The sequence below is a fragment of the Aricia agestis genome, chromosome 10 (genome assembly GCF_905147365.1).
Source record: "Aricia agestis chromosome 10, ilAriAges1.1, whole genome shotgun sequence".
NCBI classification, from domain to species: domain Eukaryota; kingdom Metazoa; phylum Arthropoda; class Insecta; order Lepidoptera; family Lycaenidae; genus Aricia; species Aricia agestis.
In genome coordinates, this window is record NC_056415.1 from 16,020,266 (window position 1) to 16,038,297 (window position 18,032).

An 18,032-nucleotide genomic window follows, 5' to 3' on the forward strand; every position below is an offset into this window, starting at 1 on the left:
CGAAATAATCAAATAGGTACCGTAATTTACTCAACGTCACATTAGCATGAAATGCCATCATGGAATGTATAGTTTGGTCATATTTACTCTTTTGTATGTTTAGGTCGACCTCCAACTAGGTGGGACGACGATCTCCGTTTAGTTGCAGGCCCATGTTGGATGCGAGTAGCAGGAGATCGGTCATCTTGGCGTTCATTGAGAGAGGCCTATGTCCAGCAGTGGACGACTTTATGCTGATATGATGATGTTTGACCACGTTTATCATCCAGTCCAGACGCACATCGTCTAAGCTGACTTAAGAAACAAGAGGGGCAGGGCTTTAACTGCAGCTACCTACTGAGAAGCGTGGCAACGTTACGCTATTATTTTCTTAAATACCTACATGAAACATCGCAGGTCATTATGACCCAACCTGATAGTCGCTGAGTTAAGTAATATTTTTTGGTTCCAAGGTTCCGAGTTGATTATCTTTATACTCTTTTGTATGTTTAGGTCGACCTCCAACTAGGTGGGACGACGATCTCCGTTTAGTTGCAGGCCCATGTTGGATGCGAGTAGCAGGAGATCGGTCATCTTGGCGTTCATTGAGAGAGGCCTATGTCCAGCAGTGGACGACTTTATGCTGATATGATGATGTTTGACCACGTTTATCATCCAGTCCAGACGCACATCGTCTAAGCTGACTTAAGAAACAAGAGGGGCAGGGCTTTAACTGCAGCTACCTACTGAGAAGCGTGGCAACGTTACGCTATTATTTTCTTAAATACCTACATGAAACATCGCAGGTCATTATGACCCAACCTGATAGTCGCTGAGTTAAGTAATATTTTTTGGTTCCAAGGTTCCGAGTTGATTATCAAGTATCTGGTCCAAAAATAATAAAATCCAAATCGTAAATAAGACCAGCATTGGTGTTTGTAGGTGCAGGTTTTGTATTGTTGTTGGATAATAATTTTATACATTGTCGGTTTTTGCCAGCAACTTTGAAATATAAAAAAAAGTCTTTGTCATTTTTGATACGTCAATGTCAATGTCAATTACGCCTGTCAAAATGATTCATAAAATCCAAATTGATTTTTGTGGTGATGCAGATGGTGAATTGTGAATAATTGCAACTTTATTGTACATAATTAATCTTCCGTTGTCATACACAAAGAGATATAAACAATGTCGTCATACCAGCCACGTTGTCCCTAAGATGTCTGAGAGCATTCCGAAGGAGAACATTGCGATTGAGTTTGATCCTATATTGCCAGAATCTGGTGTGTTGTTCTTCGAAGAATGTCCTTCGGAGTATGAGATTGATCGTCCAATAATACTCCCATTGAAGTCCTCAACACAAATTCGTTTTGAGCAGCTCCAAATAGAAGCAGAAAGAGTGTGGAAGGAGAAACAAAAATCTTCAAAGAAAAACAAATAACAAGATGGTTTACACGTTGTTTGCTATTGAGATAGTGGCGGCTGTCATATTGGCTGGAACGCTCCTGTATCGCTATGGAGACTGTTATAGAAACCACATCTTAGTGACAGTATCAGTATTAATAGCATGGTGCTTTTCATTTGTGATTATGTTTATTTTGCCTTTAGATGTGTCTTCGGTAAGTCTCACTTATCTTAGCTAAACATACTATACGAATATTTGCTCAAACAACTCAATATATCTTTCCGTTTATAGTGATATCTTTACAAATAACAATAATTGTAATTAAAGACTTGTAGACTTGCTAGTTATGCTGAATCAATATGCCCTTCCTCTAAAACAATCATTGTTTTCAGACCTTCTATAGACAATGCTTACAAAGTATTAACACCACAACAGTAGCAGCAGTCCAGAATAATGAATCAAGTACAATTGCACCGTCTAATCAATGCCAAAAACCCTGGAGCTATGTACCAGACTCAGTTTTCCCAAATTTATGGAGGATAGTGTATTGGACATCACAATGTCTCACTTGGTAAGTTTTGTTACTTTATTTACGTCTTTTAAAATGCCTTAAGCATATTTTGTAATCATTCATTGTACTCGTCTTTAAATTAATTGTTGGTAAGTAAATAAAAATAATATAATTTTAATACTTCTTATTATTTTATAATAAATAAAATAATTTAATACTGGGTGGGTTGCACTAGAGGCGTGGTTAAAGTTAAAGTTATGGGCAAAGTTATGGTTATAGTTAAGGCTAATTTAACTTTGACCACAGAATTTGACAGATGACAGACACAGACAGCTGGTCCGACAAGGCTTGAAATGAATGTGGGCAGGGGCGCTGCTGGTAAAGGAGAACTGTCAAAAATTGCGTTTTTGTATGATGACAGTGTTAGTACCTTTTTTCGCCACATGCATTTAAAGCCTTGTCAAGCTCTATGGTTATGGTTAAATATGGTGTCCATTTTTTACTTTAACCAAAGATTTGACATTTTTCATTGCAGTTAAAGTTACAGTTATAGTTAAAGTAAGTTGGTGCAACCCACCCTTAGTGTTACAAAATTAAATTCATATTGTTTTTTAAAATTTCATTTATTAAAAATGTAAAGCTGGTACAGAGTGTTTTAACTGTATTTTATTTTTAGGCTCATAATGCCAATGATGCAGTCCTATAGTAAAGCAGGGGATTTCACCGTGAAAGGAAAGTTGAAGTCTGCTGTAATCGACAACGCAATATACTATGGATCATATTTGTCCATATGTATAATTTTGTTAATATACATAACGCTAAAAGGTGTGTCCCTCGACGGGCCCAAAATCAAGGCTATTGCGTCCTCCGCAAGTAACACTTGGGGACTGTTCCTTCTCATATTGCTACTGGGATATTCTCTGGTAGAAGTACCGAGAAACCTTTGGAACAACTCAAAGAAGAATTACACTTTAACATACAGCTATTTTAAGATCGCTAAACTGAGTACGGACAAGTGTGAAGCCGAAGAAACTGTGGACGATATATTGGAGGTAATTGGATTATCTTTTCTTTGATGTTATTGTGATAAATATTATAGCCATCTTGTTTATCTCTTTGCCCTAAATGTGCTATCATTGATGATAAAGTCCATAAATTACGTAAGGTGGGAGAGGAGGTTCACATACTCAATAGACCATTTTTTTAATGAGGGGAAGATAAAATTACATACGATTTGAGGCAAAATCTTATGATATTTTAGCAAAAAGTGGAGGGTACAAAAAATCGCACCACATATTTTATGGATGCCCCCTAATGTTTTGTTATTTTGTATGATAGAATGTTAATTGATTATATAAATACTAACTTTACTGATAAGTATACCTATTATGTGGTTAGGCTTATAGTATGCATGTCTTTTTTTTTTTTTTCTTTCTCTGTCATTATTGTTGTGTGCTTTGTTCTATTGTAGTGTACTGTGAACTTTGTTGAATAAATGTTTATTATTATTATTATTATTATTAACATACAACTGCTTCTATTGCTCAGAACAAAACTTTCCATGTAACATAATATATTGTAACAACACATACAAATTACTTTTAAGTTGATAACATCACAGATCATATCAAATTGGTTATCATGTTTTGTTGTTTAACCGACGTCCAAAAAGGAGGAGGTTATAATGTTTGATAACTATCAGCATACACAGGAAGCAATTATCTAGCTATTAGATATGTATTAGGATGTAGATTATGTGATAGGGCCAGGGATCAACTACCCTGATGGCATTTTAAACACTTCATGGTGGTCTTGACTCAATCACTAAAGTTTATTTTCTATGTTAAAGGATGCACATAATGCCAGTTGATACAACTGGCTGTAAAGCTCTGATGAATGTCGGTCTGCTCCTGTCCCTAAATCACGAATCGTAGTAAAATCGTTGTTACAAATTAGTTTAAAAAAATATTTCACACATTGCCTTTTTACCTTTGCTATAAAGTTTCTTCTAATATATACAAAGCCAAATATAATGGTGACAAATTATGACAATGACAAATTATATTGATGATGATTATGTACTGTATGGGGTCCATATTAAATAAATAAATAAATAACCTACTAGGCTAACCTGCAGAGTATAATACATTTTAACAACTTAACTTTTAGAGTCTCAACTCAATAGCAGCGGCGGTGGGTCCCGGACACCCTCTACACAGACACGTGGACATCATCCTACAGAAACTGCCAGTGCAGCTGCGAGACAAGCTCAACCAGAAACAGCCCCCGGAGAGACCCACAGCGCCCAGCTTGAAGAGCTTGGTCAATTTGCATAAAAAGGTATATTATACTAGAAATTAGTATAAGTATATTCCTGCGATAAAAATAACTGTTAATAGTCTGTCTGTGACAAATTACAATAAAATTGGTCCAGTAGTTTTGGACCCTATTCTATGCAAACCAAAAAAATCCTCTTTGTAGTTCATATAAGTACATTAGTGTATGTGCGCAATACACTAGACATTTTCAGGTCCTTAAGTTGATAGTAATATCAAACTTTCAGACCATAAAATCCCTCCACGTACTCCAACGCACCCAGACACAATGGGGTCTGATGCTGGAGAGGATCTACCATCTGGAGGACGTGGCGAGCAACGCGCGGTCGCCCGAGCACCGCTTCCAGCGCACCTTCAACGCCCCCCGACCGCCGCTGATGAGGGTGCTGTACCCGCCGATTTTTGGTGAGACCGTAGTGGCGTACGCTTAAATGCTCCCCATACAGGTGCGTTATTATCGGTCGGCAATAACGCATGCGTTATGATGATAAACAAAAACTGAAACATCCACCTGCAGCTTTTTCTCTATTAGGTATGTCATTTTGTTATAGGTACCTACATCGATTTATTTGAAAGCGACCTCGGTGACCTTCAGTCTAGACGTGACTAATATGCTTAGGCGTTCACAGATCCTAATCATAATTACATACCCCGCATATTTGTTGCTTCGTTACAGAATATTTTTTCCTGAGGCCGTCGTAGCCAAAAAAGATACCTCTGAGCGCGCTATATCCATACTTCTATAGTTGAGAGCGCACCTGACCGTAACTTGACTACATACTTAAACCTAGATCTCAAAGTCTGTAAGGTCTAGAAAACTGATTTTTTGACACAAGTAACTTCAGTTCATGAAGAGTAAATGCTCAAGACGAAAACACGATTACTGAAAAAATGCTCGATAGTTTCTTTTTTACAAAAAACCTTGTTTTAGACATTTTTGCTTGGATCTTCGAAGTTTGCTGTCTTTTTCTTTAATATTTTTTAATATCTAAAAAGGCATTGATAAAACCTAAATTTGCTCAAAACACTTGCTCAAATTAAATTGAGTCAAAAAAACGAAACGCCCTAGATATATTCTTTGTCTTTAATTCAGTGCAAAAATTATCTGAAAATTCCAAATAATTTAGACATAGTATGTCAATTTCGTTAAAAGAAGAGATAACTTTGGGATTTTTTTCTATCGAGTGAAGTTCATGATATTGTGTAATGGAATATAAATTCCACTGTGTTAGATTCTTAACTAACACATATATTTTTTTCAGAATTTAAATTACTGTATTATTGTGTCTACTGTCACTTTTAAATCTTGAAAATCGTCCGTTTCTGGGAATACAGGGCCTTAATATTATAAATGCGAAAGTGTGTTTGTCTGCCTGTTACCTTGTCACGCTTATACTACTAAAACGATTTTAATGAGATTTGGTATGGGGATACTTTGAGTGTTTCGCAAATTTTTGTGTTTAAGTTTTCAAATTACATGTAGAAAAATGATACTTTTTAATAATAATAATATTTTTTATTATTATCATTATTTTTGTCGATCGTCCTGAGATCGCCTTTGGTTCTTATAAACTAGAAATATGTAGGTACGATGTCATTTTTTGTGGCACACCAACTACGGGCCACGGTACAGCAGTGTGCCGCGGCACACCTCTGCGGGACACTGGCCTATCGAATTAACCTATTCTTTAACCCGTTTCAGAATGGTACTGGGAGTGCCTCATCAAGCCGTACTTCCTGCGTTCGATGGCCGTGCTGACGTGTATAATGTCGGTGGCGGTGGTGTGGTCGGAGGTGACCTTCTTCGTCAAATCCCCCGTCCTGTCGATATTCGCGAACGTACTGATTGCGGCGAGGAACACGTATAACTATACGGCTATTGTGGTGAGTTTGTATTATTTTATGTATAGTTTATTTGTTCGCTGTTTCTATCAGAGATTAAAATCATGATAAGAGCCTGTTTCGCCACTTCCTGGTAAGTGCCGGATAGGTTATTCACAAGTTATCTGACAGTTAGAGTATTTAGTACTGAGTGATTATAAAAGAAAAAATGTGTGTATTTTTTTTTTAAAAAGATCAATATATATATATTGTTACGTGCTAGGGTTCGAGGATTTGGAGAGAAAGACCTGGTGACTCTCTTGAAGACTTTATTAACACTGCACTAAACACTAGGTCACAACACTTAGCACTAAGTCCAAACACTAATCACTAGGTCCAATCACTAAGCACTATCACTGTCCTAGGTCGTAGCCAAGTCGCAGGTTTCACTGGTTCACTCACTATTGATCACTTGATGTCGCCTTGAAGATCGCTCTGATTGAACTGAATTGCCGGGCCTGCCTTGCGGCTCTTTTTATATGGCGAGACGAATTCCAGAAATTTCCCGATTCACGTAAACAAGTAAACAACCGTGGGAAATTTCTAGTAGCCTCGGGCATGTGCCACAATAAAACTGCCGTCCTTGCGATAAGTGCAGTAAGTTGAATTTAATTTAGACCTTAGGGACTCAGTCATAAGGTCTAAATTCAAACACGCTAACAAATAAAGGGTAAACACGTAAACAAACATTGGACCTTTTTAGAAGGTTCGAGTATGTACTTGCGCACCACGTGTCCGTATACCATGTACCGTAACACTACTCCCCTCTTAGAGATGCTCGTCCCGAGCATCATTGTTACTGCCATGGTATCGCGCCAGACGGTCTATGTGTACCACTTTGAATGTCCCTCTTGGTTGCTTTTGAATCCTGTAAGTCACATCGTTCAATCGGGTAACCACTTTGTATGGGCCGTCCCACTTGGTCTGCAACTTTGGAGATTTGCCTTTTCGGCGAGTTGGGTTATGCAGCCACACCAGTGACCCTTCTTCGAAGCCGCTTGTATTCGATTTCCGGTCGTATCTGGTCTTCATGTTCTCACTTGACTGTAACCCATTTTCCCGAACCATGGCGTGTATATAGCGCATCTTTTCCCTTAAATCGCAGACATAATCTGGTACGGTCGTTGCTTCTTCCGGTGATCCTCCTGTCAAGAGGTCTACTGGTACTCGCAGTTCTCTACCGTAATTGACATACGCCGGGGTAGCTTTTATGCTCTCATGCTCGGCGGTACGGTACGACAGAAGGAAGAGCGGTATATACTTGTCCCAGTCCTTTTGTTTTTCATCTACCAATTTCGCCAAATGCCTCTCAAGGGTCTGGTTAAATCTCTCAACCATTCCATCAGACTGTGGATGGTACGCGGTGGTCCTCGTTTTATGCATTCCCAAAATTCTGCACACTTCCTGGAAGACCTGCGATTCGAAATTCCTGCCCTGATCGGAATGGATTTCTAGAGGCACACCAAAGCGAGATATTACTTCTTCGACTAGCTTAGAAGCAACTGTTGTAGCTTCCTGGTTTGGTATGGCGAACACTTCGGGCCATTTGGTGAAGTAATCCATGACAACCATGAAATACTTGTTTCCTGATTCCGTTACAGGAAATGGCCCAGCTACGTCAACTGCGATTCGTTCCCACGGTGCGCCAACGTTATACAAGCGCAGGCTCCCACGGCTCCTTGTCTGTGGTCCCTTCACTGCAGCGCAAGTAGTGCATTTGCGGCACCAATCCTGTACATCGTCTCGACAATGCAACCAGTAGAATCGTTCTCGCACTTTTGTTAACGTCCTCTTTACTCCTAGATGACCTCCTGATACGCCATCATGCATTTCACGGAGAACATCCGGTACTCTCGTTCTTGGGACAACTATCTGAAGATGGAACTCTCTGCCGTTGGTCTTCTCCCATTTCCGGTAGAGTATTCCGTTTTGAAGTATCAGACTGTCCCATTGCGCCCAGTACGCCTTAGTGACAGCGCCAGTGGGTGCTACCTCACTCCAGATTGGTTTTTCATCACGCCGTTTCTTCCATGTGATGATGTGCCGAAGATCGTCATCTGTTTCTTGAGCCTCCCTCATAGCATCATTCTCCCATGGGCCCAAAGGACTTGTTTTCGTTAACTTTAATGTTACTTCATTAGATTCCTGCTTAACACAATGTTTGCAGTCTTCTGAACACGGCCTTCGTGAGAGTGCGTCGGCATTCCCATGCGACTTTCCGCTGCGGTGTTCCGTCTTGAAGTCATACTCCTGGAGTTGTTCTATCCATCGAGCTACTTGGCCTTCTGGGTTCTTGAATTGTAGTAGCCACTTCAAGGCTGCGTGATCAGTTCGCAGTAGAAACTGTCTGCCGATGAGATACTTGCTGAAATGTTGTAGCGTCTTTACGACAGCCAAGAGTTCTCTTCTTGTCACACAGTAGTTTCTCTCTGGCTTAGATAAAGATTTGCTGAAATATGCAATTACAACTTCTCTTTCACCCTGTTTTTGAGATAACACCCCTCCAATGGCCGTGTTGCTTGCGTCCGTGTCGACTATAAACTGACCTTCAGGTTGTGGATACCCCAGGATTGGTGTTTCACACAGATGTTTCTTTAGTTTCTGAAAAGAATCTTCGGAAGTCTCGTCCCAAATAAACTGTCGTTTATCTTCTGTCAGCCGATGTAATGGCTTGGCTATCTCAGAGAATCCCTTAACAAAACGCCTGTAGTAGGAGCATAGGCCGAGAAATGCCCGCACTTCGGTTTTGTTCTTAGGGGTTGGCCAATTTTGGACTGCTTCTAGTTTCTCCGGGTCCGTCTGAATTCCATCACTGGAGATAACATGGCCGAGATAGTTCACCTTACTCCTAAATAAACGACACTTCTTCGGATTCAACTTTAACTTGGCCCCCTCTATTTTGGCGAAAACTCGTTCTAAGTTTCGCAAATGGTCCTCGAAGTCGCGGCCAACAATGATGACGTCGTCCAAATAGACTAAGCAAGCCTCTCCAACTAAGCCTGCCAGTACACACTCCATGAGTCGCTCAAATGTGGCAGGTGCGTTGCACAATCCAAAGGGCATGACGTTAAACTGCCATAGACCTTTACCGGTGGAGAACGCTGTCTTCTCCTTGTCTTTTGGATGAATTTCCACCTGCCAGTATCCAGATTTCAGGTCCAGGGTCGAGAACCATTTCATGCCACTCAAGGTATCCAGAGTGTCGTCGATTCGAGGTAATGGATAGCTGTCCTTCTTAGTGACATCATTGAGACGTCTGTAGTCCACACAAAATCTTGTGCTGCCATCTTTCTTCTTCACTAATACAACCGGTGAGCACCACGGACTTGCAGATGGTTCAATTATCTTATTCCTTCTCATGTCCTCCAAAAGGCCTTCAACTTCTTTTTCCTTTGCAATGGGTATTCGTCTTGCTCGTTGACGAATTGGGTTCTCGCTTCCGGTATCTATCCTGTGCTGAACCATCGACGTTCTTCCAAGGTCGCCTTCCTGACTGGAGAAGATTTTCGCGTGGCGTTGTAAAAACTTCTTAGCTTTCATGCTCTGCGAATAAGTCAGATTACTCTTGCAGTCATCGAGTAGCTCAGTCACTATTCCATAGTTGCTGGTGTTTGCTGAGTCTGAGCCTGTGATCGAACTACATTTTCTCATCCAGACAACTTCCTCGCACTTTCCAATGACGTCACCTTTGTTCAAGCAGATCTCGCGATCACCAAGATTCAAAACCCTGACCACAGCGTTACTGCTACCACTAACAAGGGTTCTCGCCGTCATTAGTTTTTGCGCTGATATCTTGGTAGGTAAGTCTTCGATCAACACGCATCTATTTAACTTCTTTTTTCCAGCTGGCGGTAGTTTCACCAGCACTCTAGCTTCCGCTCGTCCAGGTATTATGACTTTCTTTACACATTCAACTTTCCCGCAAGCGCCTCCAAGGATGAAAATTTCTTCTTCGCCACACTTGAACACTCCGTCGGCCACATTAATTCTGCAGTTGTGCTTCTTCATGAAATCCAAACCCAAGATGCAATCATCCATAATCTCAGCCACGATAACGTCATGAGGGTATGAGGATCCCCCTACATTAATCGTAACTGATATTTCTCCCAGGACGGGTATTGGCTGACCGGAGGCAGTAAGGAGCCGACAGTTAATTCTCCTCTCATGTCTTCTTGCGGCTTTTACCAGATTTGGGTTCACTATCGTTCTAGAGGCTCCTGTGTCTAGAGTCATTTTGCAATCCGTCCTGTTAATAGTCCCCTGAATCACAAGACTGTTCCCGCTGCATGCTTGGGAGATAACAGTTATCGGGGCTTTCTCCGTGTCAGCCAGCACTCGCCCCTTAGTCCTGGCTTTTATTCGTTTCCCTGATCCCGGGCAGGGAACGAGGCCCCTTGCTTTTGCAGCTCCTCCATTTGTTCCAGACGTTCCTCGAGCATTTTCATCCTTGCCATTTGGGTCTCTTTCTGCGGGCAGTTAAGCTGAAGATGGCCCCTCTCGCCGCACTTGTAGCACATGGCTCCAGAACTTCTCTTCGTAGGAGCCTTAACCTCCTTGACTTCCTCAGAGACCTCGCGGATCTTATATGTCTGCCGTATGTCACGCCGAACAGCCTCGACCTCTAAAGCATGCGCCAATGCTTCCTTAAGCGAGGTGTGGTGACGTAGCCTCACTGCAGCTCTGACCTCCAGGTCCCTGATTCCGTCGACAAATGCTTGCACAATATTCGTGTCGACCATCTTGGCGTCAGCTCCTGGGTGTGCCTTCTTGACGAGTTTTTCAATTTCCAACGCCCATTGTTGTAGTCCTTCTCCTGGGCGTTGGACTCTGTCACGCAGTTGGGCACGGAACACGTGCTCCAGGTGTCGCTCCCCGTATCTGGATTCAAGTGCCTCCATCAGGTCTTGAAACCCATTTCCTGTATGCGCTTCTAGGACCGACAAAGCTTGCCCTCTGAGCGCAACAGTGAGAGCGGTCAGGCGTTGTTCATCATTCCATCCGTTGGCAGAAGCAACAGTCTGGAATTGCTGACGATAAGCATTCCAAGAAGTAGTGCCGTCGTATGGTGGCACTTTAACTCTTGGTCCATGTGCCACTCCAGAATTTCCACTACACGTCGCGACTCCTGTGGTTTCCAGGCGCACTACTTTTTTCTGTAGTTCAGTGAGGCCGGTTTTCACATTTTCCACATCCACTCCCAACCCGGTAACGCGTTCGTCCATTACGTCGACGTCTTTACGAAGCTTAGTCACCGTGTCACTAACATCCTTTATAGCCAAAAGCGCTTTTTCTTGGAGGTCCTTTTGTTGCTCTTGTGACTCCTGCAAAGCGCCGAGTTTGCGTTCTTGTAACTCTTGCAAAGCGCCGAGCTTGCGATCATGTGACTCTTGTGACTCTTGCAACGCGCTGAGCTTACGGTCTTGTGCCTCTTGCAAAGCACCGAGCTTGCGGTCTTGTGCCTCTTGCAAAGCACCGAGGTTGCGGTCTTGTGCCTCTTGCAAAGCACCGAGCTTGCGGTCTTGTGCCTCTTGCAAAGCCTGAATCAACTCAATTATGCTTTCCAATTGAAGAGCCATTTGAGGGGCTGCAGAAGCTACGGGCGAGTCAAGGTGGGTAGAGCCAGTGGTCGTGTCTCGGTGGGCTGGGCCAGTGGGCGTGGCCAGAGTGGGCGTGGCCTGGTGGGCGGAGCCAGTGGGCGTGGCCACGCCCAAAGTGGGCGGAGCCTGGGGGGCGTGGCCTGTGGGCGGGTCCCGGTGGGCGGAGCCAGTGGGCGGGGCGTCACCCAAAGTGGGCGGAGCCTGGTGGGCGTGGTCAGTGGGCGGAGCCTGGTGGGTGGGGCCAGTGGGTGGGGCCTGTCCCTCAGTGGGCGGAGCTTGGCCCCCAGTGGGTGTGGTCTCCGCAACTCCTCTCTCGGAGTCAATGGCAGCAGCTCGCTGCGCCCTTGTCCTGACACTCCCCTTGAAGTCCTCTCTCGGAGTCAATGGCATCTCCAAATCCCACTTCTGACACCAGTTGTTACGTGCTAGGGTTCGAGGATTTGGAGAGAAAGACCTGGTGACTCTCTTGAAGACTTTATTAACACTGCACTAAACACTAGGTCACAACACTTAGCACTAAGTCCAAACACTAATCACTAGGTCCAATCACTAAGCACTATCACTGTCCTAGGTCGTAGCCAAGTCGCAGGTTTCACTGGTTCACTCACTATTGATCACTTGATGTCGCCTTGAAGATCGCTCTGATTGAACTGAATTGCCGGGCCTGCCTTGCGGCTCTTTTTATATGGCGAGACGAATTCCAGAAATTTCCCGATTCACGTAAACAAGTAAACAACCGTGGGAAATTTCTAGTAGCCTCGGGAATGTGCCACAATAAAACTGCCGTCCTTGCGATAAGTGCAGTAAGTTGAATTTAATTTAGACCTTAGGGACTCAGTCATAAGGTCTAAATTCAAACACGCTAACAAATAAAGGGTAAACACGTAAACAAACATTGGACCTTTTTAGAAGGTTCGAGTATGTACTTGCGCACCACGTGTCCGTATACCATGTACCGTAACAATATATATATATATATATATATCGAAATTTCGCTGAAAGTATTAATTGCACCCTGTACACTTTAATATTTTAATGTGAACTAAAATTGTCTCTTATTGTTCTTTGATAGACACACCATTATTTTAAACTTTTCAATTTCCAGACAATCTCCACCCTGACCATCGGCTACATGTTCTACTGCGCGTACTCCACCGTCCTCCGCATCCGGGTGTTAAACCTGTACTACCTGGCCCCTCACCACCAGACCAACGAGTACAGCCTCATCTTCAGCGGCATGATGGTCTGTCGGCTCACCCCGGCCATGTGCCTCAACTTCCTAAGTTTGGTGCACATGGACTCCCATATTATTAAGGAGAGGATCATGGAGACTTATTATACGCAGGTGAGTTATAGAATATGTAGAGATGACGTTGATCAATTTAATCACGCCTGATTCACAGTATGTGATTCGACAACTTTTCTGACAAGAGAAAATGTATCGTACTTGTCAATTGTTGAGTCTCAGCAGTAAAATAAAATAGCTTGCTATGAAGTTATTGATACAACAGCGATCTTAGTTTCTGCTCTCACTCATAATATATTATCAATTATCTCCAGATAATGGGCCACATGGACGTGCTCGGCATCATAGCGGAGGGCTTTAACCTGTACTTCCCGATGCTGGTGGTGCTGCTGTGCGCCGCTACCGCGCTGTCGCTCGGCAGCCGCCTGCTCTCCATGTGCGGCTTCCAGCAGTTCGCCGATGACGAGCTGGCTCTGGACCTCGTGGACGAGGGGAGAGAGATCGCCAAGAGAGGTGGGCGGTCATCCACGTTGAGTTGATGTTGTTCTTTGACAAAGGATGGTGGTGAAATTTATAGTATCAGAGAATTTGATTCATATAATGGCGGACCTATTAGGTCGGGTTCTGTCAAGCCCAGCGATTTCACGATTTACATTCTACCTATTTAAGTCTGTCACACAAAAATTATTTCTTGCCGTACGCCTGTACGGCTACGTGAGCGCGATAGCAATATTATACTTTAGCAATCTTATAACTATTTGTGGATCTCGCAGATATTAATTTATTTTAATATATAAACGGATACCGCAACAAATTAATAAAGGTCGATGCGCAATGCTACGTTGTGCGGCTCTGTCATTGCATCGACGCGTCACATTGCAATGTGAACTAAAAGATGCGATTGTCTAAAGGAAGCCTTTGTCCAGTTGGACCCTGTAGGAACTACATTGTCTGACAGTGTATGTTATTTAACTATCATTATTAAATCCCTTGTAACATTACAGAGAAGCGTAAACGTCAACGTGCGGAGGAGTCGCTGGCGCGGCGACGCGACTACAACGAGCGGTTCGCGCCGCACCGCGCCGACGACGGAGGTAACACCACACACAACATACATGATATATTTTGAGTACCAGCTACCTTATCACGTAAAAATAGAGATCAACAATCCCCTAGCAATAGTCGCGCGAGCGATTGCTGGGTGTCATGAATGTCACAAACAATGGTGTCATCAGTCATGTATAGTGATCGATTGCAATCGTATTGTTTTGGCTGATACGTGATACGATATTGCGATGTTGGAGCAATTATCGCGCAATAATTGCTATCGCATTGCTCTCGCAAGATACGGGGGCCGGTTGGTTCTCGAACTGGTGATGGTCAATAACTTAATTCAAATTCACTAACTAATCAAGGCCTATAATATGATCTTTTTCATATTTAATTTTAATATTTGTAAATGACTCGAGGGTAACTTATGTCTACATTAAACATTCAAATCTGTACTTTTCTTTCCCATCAATGTAATTAATATTTCCGTTACTAACCGTCAACTACAAGTTATTATGCATGGCGTCATTTTTCAGCCCGCACCGGGCTACTCAACGATGTGGACTCAGATCACTACGTGGCCAGCCCGCACAGAACCGCGCCCGCCCGGCTGACGGTCGACGACGGGGGTCTAGATAGATTTGGCGAGTCCACCCTGCCGTCTATACGGAGCGAGTTCGAGCGACGCGGCAAGATGACGATGCCGCCGAGAGGGCTCTTCGATGACGTATAAGCGTTTAGTTATCGCTAGTAACGATGGCGAAATTCGAAATGTCGCTAATTTTGAAGAAAAATTGTGACTTTAGTATCGCGATGTTTGACAAACATGACTTTTTGAAATGAACATCGCCTGCAGGGCCGGATTTATATTTTTTATGAGTGAAGGCCACTTTATTTCCGCTGGCCTATAGGGTTTATTTTTAAATCCAGGACTGTGCATAACTATAATGTTCGGGAAATCGATTAGATTCTGCCAGAGACCTTTATGTCAATTATTATCGTCCTTTCGTTGTCGAACTTCGTCGTCGTAATTATCGAATTCAACTTGGCGAAAGCTATTATTGTAAAATTTTATATATGTAAATTTTGTAAAAATGTATGCGAACGGTGTGTAGTGTGCGACTGAAATAACACATAATGTTTTATTCTGTAACTATTTACATGTTTTTATTATTTTGTCGTTTATGGCTCTGTTTCTTTTAACTATAAACAAAAAAAAAACTATATATAGTTATTCGGTAATATTTAAATTGCTAACATTATAACTGACAATAATGTTAAATTTTGTTTACTTACATGTAGATTCGGAAAGGCTTTAGAAATGTTATACTTTAGTTTTTATGCTAACTGGGATTAAAAAGCTGAATTTGTTTTATAAAATGGACTAGAAAACAAGCGGATGCATCGTTTGATGGTAAGCGGCCCATAGACAAAAATGCGTTTCCCAGTCCTTAAAATTATTATTGTCTTGCAAGCTTCATTCTACTCCAGTTTTCTGTAAGACTTTTATATTTAACCGGTCGAACCAATTCACTGTCTTGCAAATTTTTATACTAATCCAGTTTTCTGTAAGACCTTAACATTTAACCGGTCGAGCCAATTACCAACTAGTATATCCATATTATGTAATACCGAAAATGTATTGTGCATAATATTATTTTCCTAGTCAAACTAAATTGCAATATAAATATTATAACCTACTCTATAATAATTATTGGTCGGTTTTCTTAAGTTTTAATTAACTTGCCATAAATTATTTTACTTTGAACATCATCATATTTCCTTGTGATTATTTACCATTTGTTCATTTTTCATTCGTTTCATTATTATTAACTTTAAACGTTAAACGTAAGAGTTGAACATATTAAATTGTTTTTATGGTATGTTTATAGCTTTTAAAATTATTTAGTTATCTTTGAAAACATTGTGTGGATTATTTTTAATATTTTTGGATTGTTAACCAGTTATTTATACTAATGTGTATATTTATATAAGTAATCGTCATGTTGCTTATTTAACTAAGAGTACAATTCGTCCATTGAATTACATAATATCATTTAGTTGCAATACAGTCACAACTGAAGATCTCTTCATAGGTGCTTTGAAATTGAAAGCCAACATGAAATTAATGGCCTTTTTATTTCATAACCTTTAGTGCCTAAATAGTCATTTATACCACAACTTAAACAAATGCAATAGAACCACGTAGCTAATTTCTTTCATGATCATCTTACAATCTTAAGATGTTTTAGCACTTACCATTTCAATTTACAATAAAATGTTGTTAAACTTATGTTTAAGTACTTATATAAACTGGAATATTATAATTTTAAATTCTTGTGGTGTTTTACTAGATTGTAATATAGGCGCAGCTCAATTTAAGAGAGATCGGAATACTAAAAACGTCATACACGGCGAAGATACGAATGTTTTAAATCTTAAGATAAAATATTTCGTATGAACCGAAACACTTTAAAGTTAAAGCAGCTACACTTAACCTGCGGCCCGTCGAGATCTTATCAGTCATGGCTCGCATGAAGTTTTGAATTTCATGCCCACCGGCAAAATATTTCAAACTCTAGTCTAGCTAATTTTGAACAACTTTATTTTTTTAACCCTAAAACTTTTGGTTGCGGCGTCGAGCAACAAGACGTGTTTGGGGCCCGTATCAAAAAATATTAGTACCACTGCCAATGATATTCTACTTATACAGATATGTTACGTCCATACTATTTTCCAGCTTAAATCTCTTCCGAACAATTTTCAAATTCAAAACTGCAAACATTGACAAATTTGATAGATAAGTGAAACAAAAGATACGAAAAACCATTTACATAAAAGAGACAGTTCTATTTTTAAACGTCGAATCGTATCGCTGTCTCTTTCTTCGCCTGAGCTATGACGAAAATTCTATTTTTTTCAGATTGTTCGAAAAAACAATTGAAAATGTAAATAATCGAGGTATTTATTGCAATCAAGACATGTGGTAAGAGATTCCATGTGCTTTGTTTTCTTTCGAGTCATAATTGGTACATTTTCGAAACACGCACGACGTCATTTTCAATTTATTTAGGTAAGACAAGACGCGGCACGTTCGTGACAGCGCTCGATGCGCGAATCTTCACAACGCGCGCGGTAGTAACATAATATCTGCTTTGAGTTTTTCATCATTGACCACTGCTTTAAAGATATCATAAGGTTAAAAATCTTATCGTACCTTCGCTGTTTATGTGTTTTATTGTTCCTTTTATAAGCAAATGGCCTCTAACGTAGCATTTAATTATTCTGAGATTGTAGCAAATGTTTAGTAGTTAATTTAGTACAAATTGTGTTTTAAGATATAGAAAAATAGATGTATCTTGCGGTCTAAAGATAATTTAGTTGCTAAATTGTAAGAGCTTAGTAACGCTTCGAAATAAACAATAAAATGATATAGAAGACCTACCTACCTGTAGATAATATTCAAGAACAGTAAAACCATGTTATGAATGTTTTTCAGGACTTGTGATTTTTCGTTGATATTTTATCATTTTCTTAGCAAAGCAAAGAATATTTCTTACCGAGAACGTTCTTACACATTGATTTTACACTAGGTACTTTGTAGTAAATGTATAGAAACCTTTTTGTTTGTCACACCAAGTACTCTCGCGGAAAAAGCATTTTACCACGTTTAGACCTTATGACCATAGAAATTAGGTTCAAAATGGAACAAGCGGTTGACGCTAGTACGTAGTATAATTTATAATGTTATGACTAGCTAAGTAGTTAATACCTTGTTTGTACACTTTAAAATATTTATTTTGTTTTTTAAAACGTTCTAAATGTATTCTTGCCTATCTCAATGTCAATATTTTATGTTTTGTATTCAAAAACACTTTTATGTTTAAATAAACTTTGAAGAAATGCACTCTGTTTAAACATCTTCAAATTTTGTTTAGGTTTGTTTTGTTTTGTAGCCGCAATCAATCAAGTGTTCATACCATAACGTTAATATACCTAGCGGAATAGAGAAACAAATGCCTCCAGT

General features: G+C 40.8%; 1 protein-coding gene across 2 annotated transcripts; it reads left to right on the forward strand.

Moving 5' to 3' along the window:
* The first annotated feature begins 1,337 nt into the window (after nucleotides 1-1,337).
* LOC121730873 (LMBR1 domain-containing protein 2 homolog) lies at nucleotides 1,338-15,693 on the forward strand. Of its 2 annotated transcripts, none has more exons than XM_042120078.1 (10): nucleotides 1,338-1,598; nucleotides 1,777-1,955; nucleotides 2,572-2,947; nucleotides 4,065-4,235; nucleotides 4,459-4,636; nucleotides 5,934-6,115; nucleotides 12,815-13,054; nucleotides 13,270-13,468; nucleotides 13,960-14,049; nucleotides 14,542-15,693. In XM_042120078.1, exons 1-10 carry the CDS (start codon nucleotides 1,425-1,427, stop codon nucleotides 14,736-14,738), a joined length of 1,986 nt encoding a protein of 661 aa, XP_041976012.1. In that variant the 5' UTR covers nucleotides 1,338-1,424; the 3' UTR covers nucleotides 14,739-15,693. The 2 variants fall into 2 exon arrangements, with proteins under 2 accessions (XP_041976012.1, XP_041976013.1); XM_042120079.1 differs by having other exon boundaries at nucleotides 14,575-15,693.
* The last annotated feature ends 2,339 nt before the right edge of the window (nucleotides 15,694-18,032 follow it).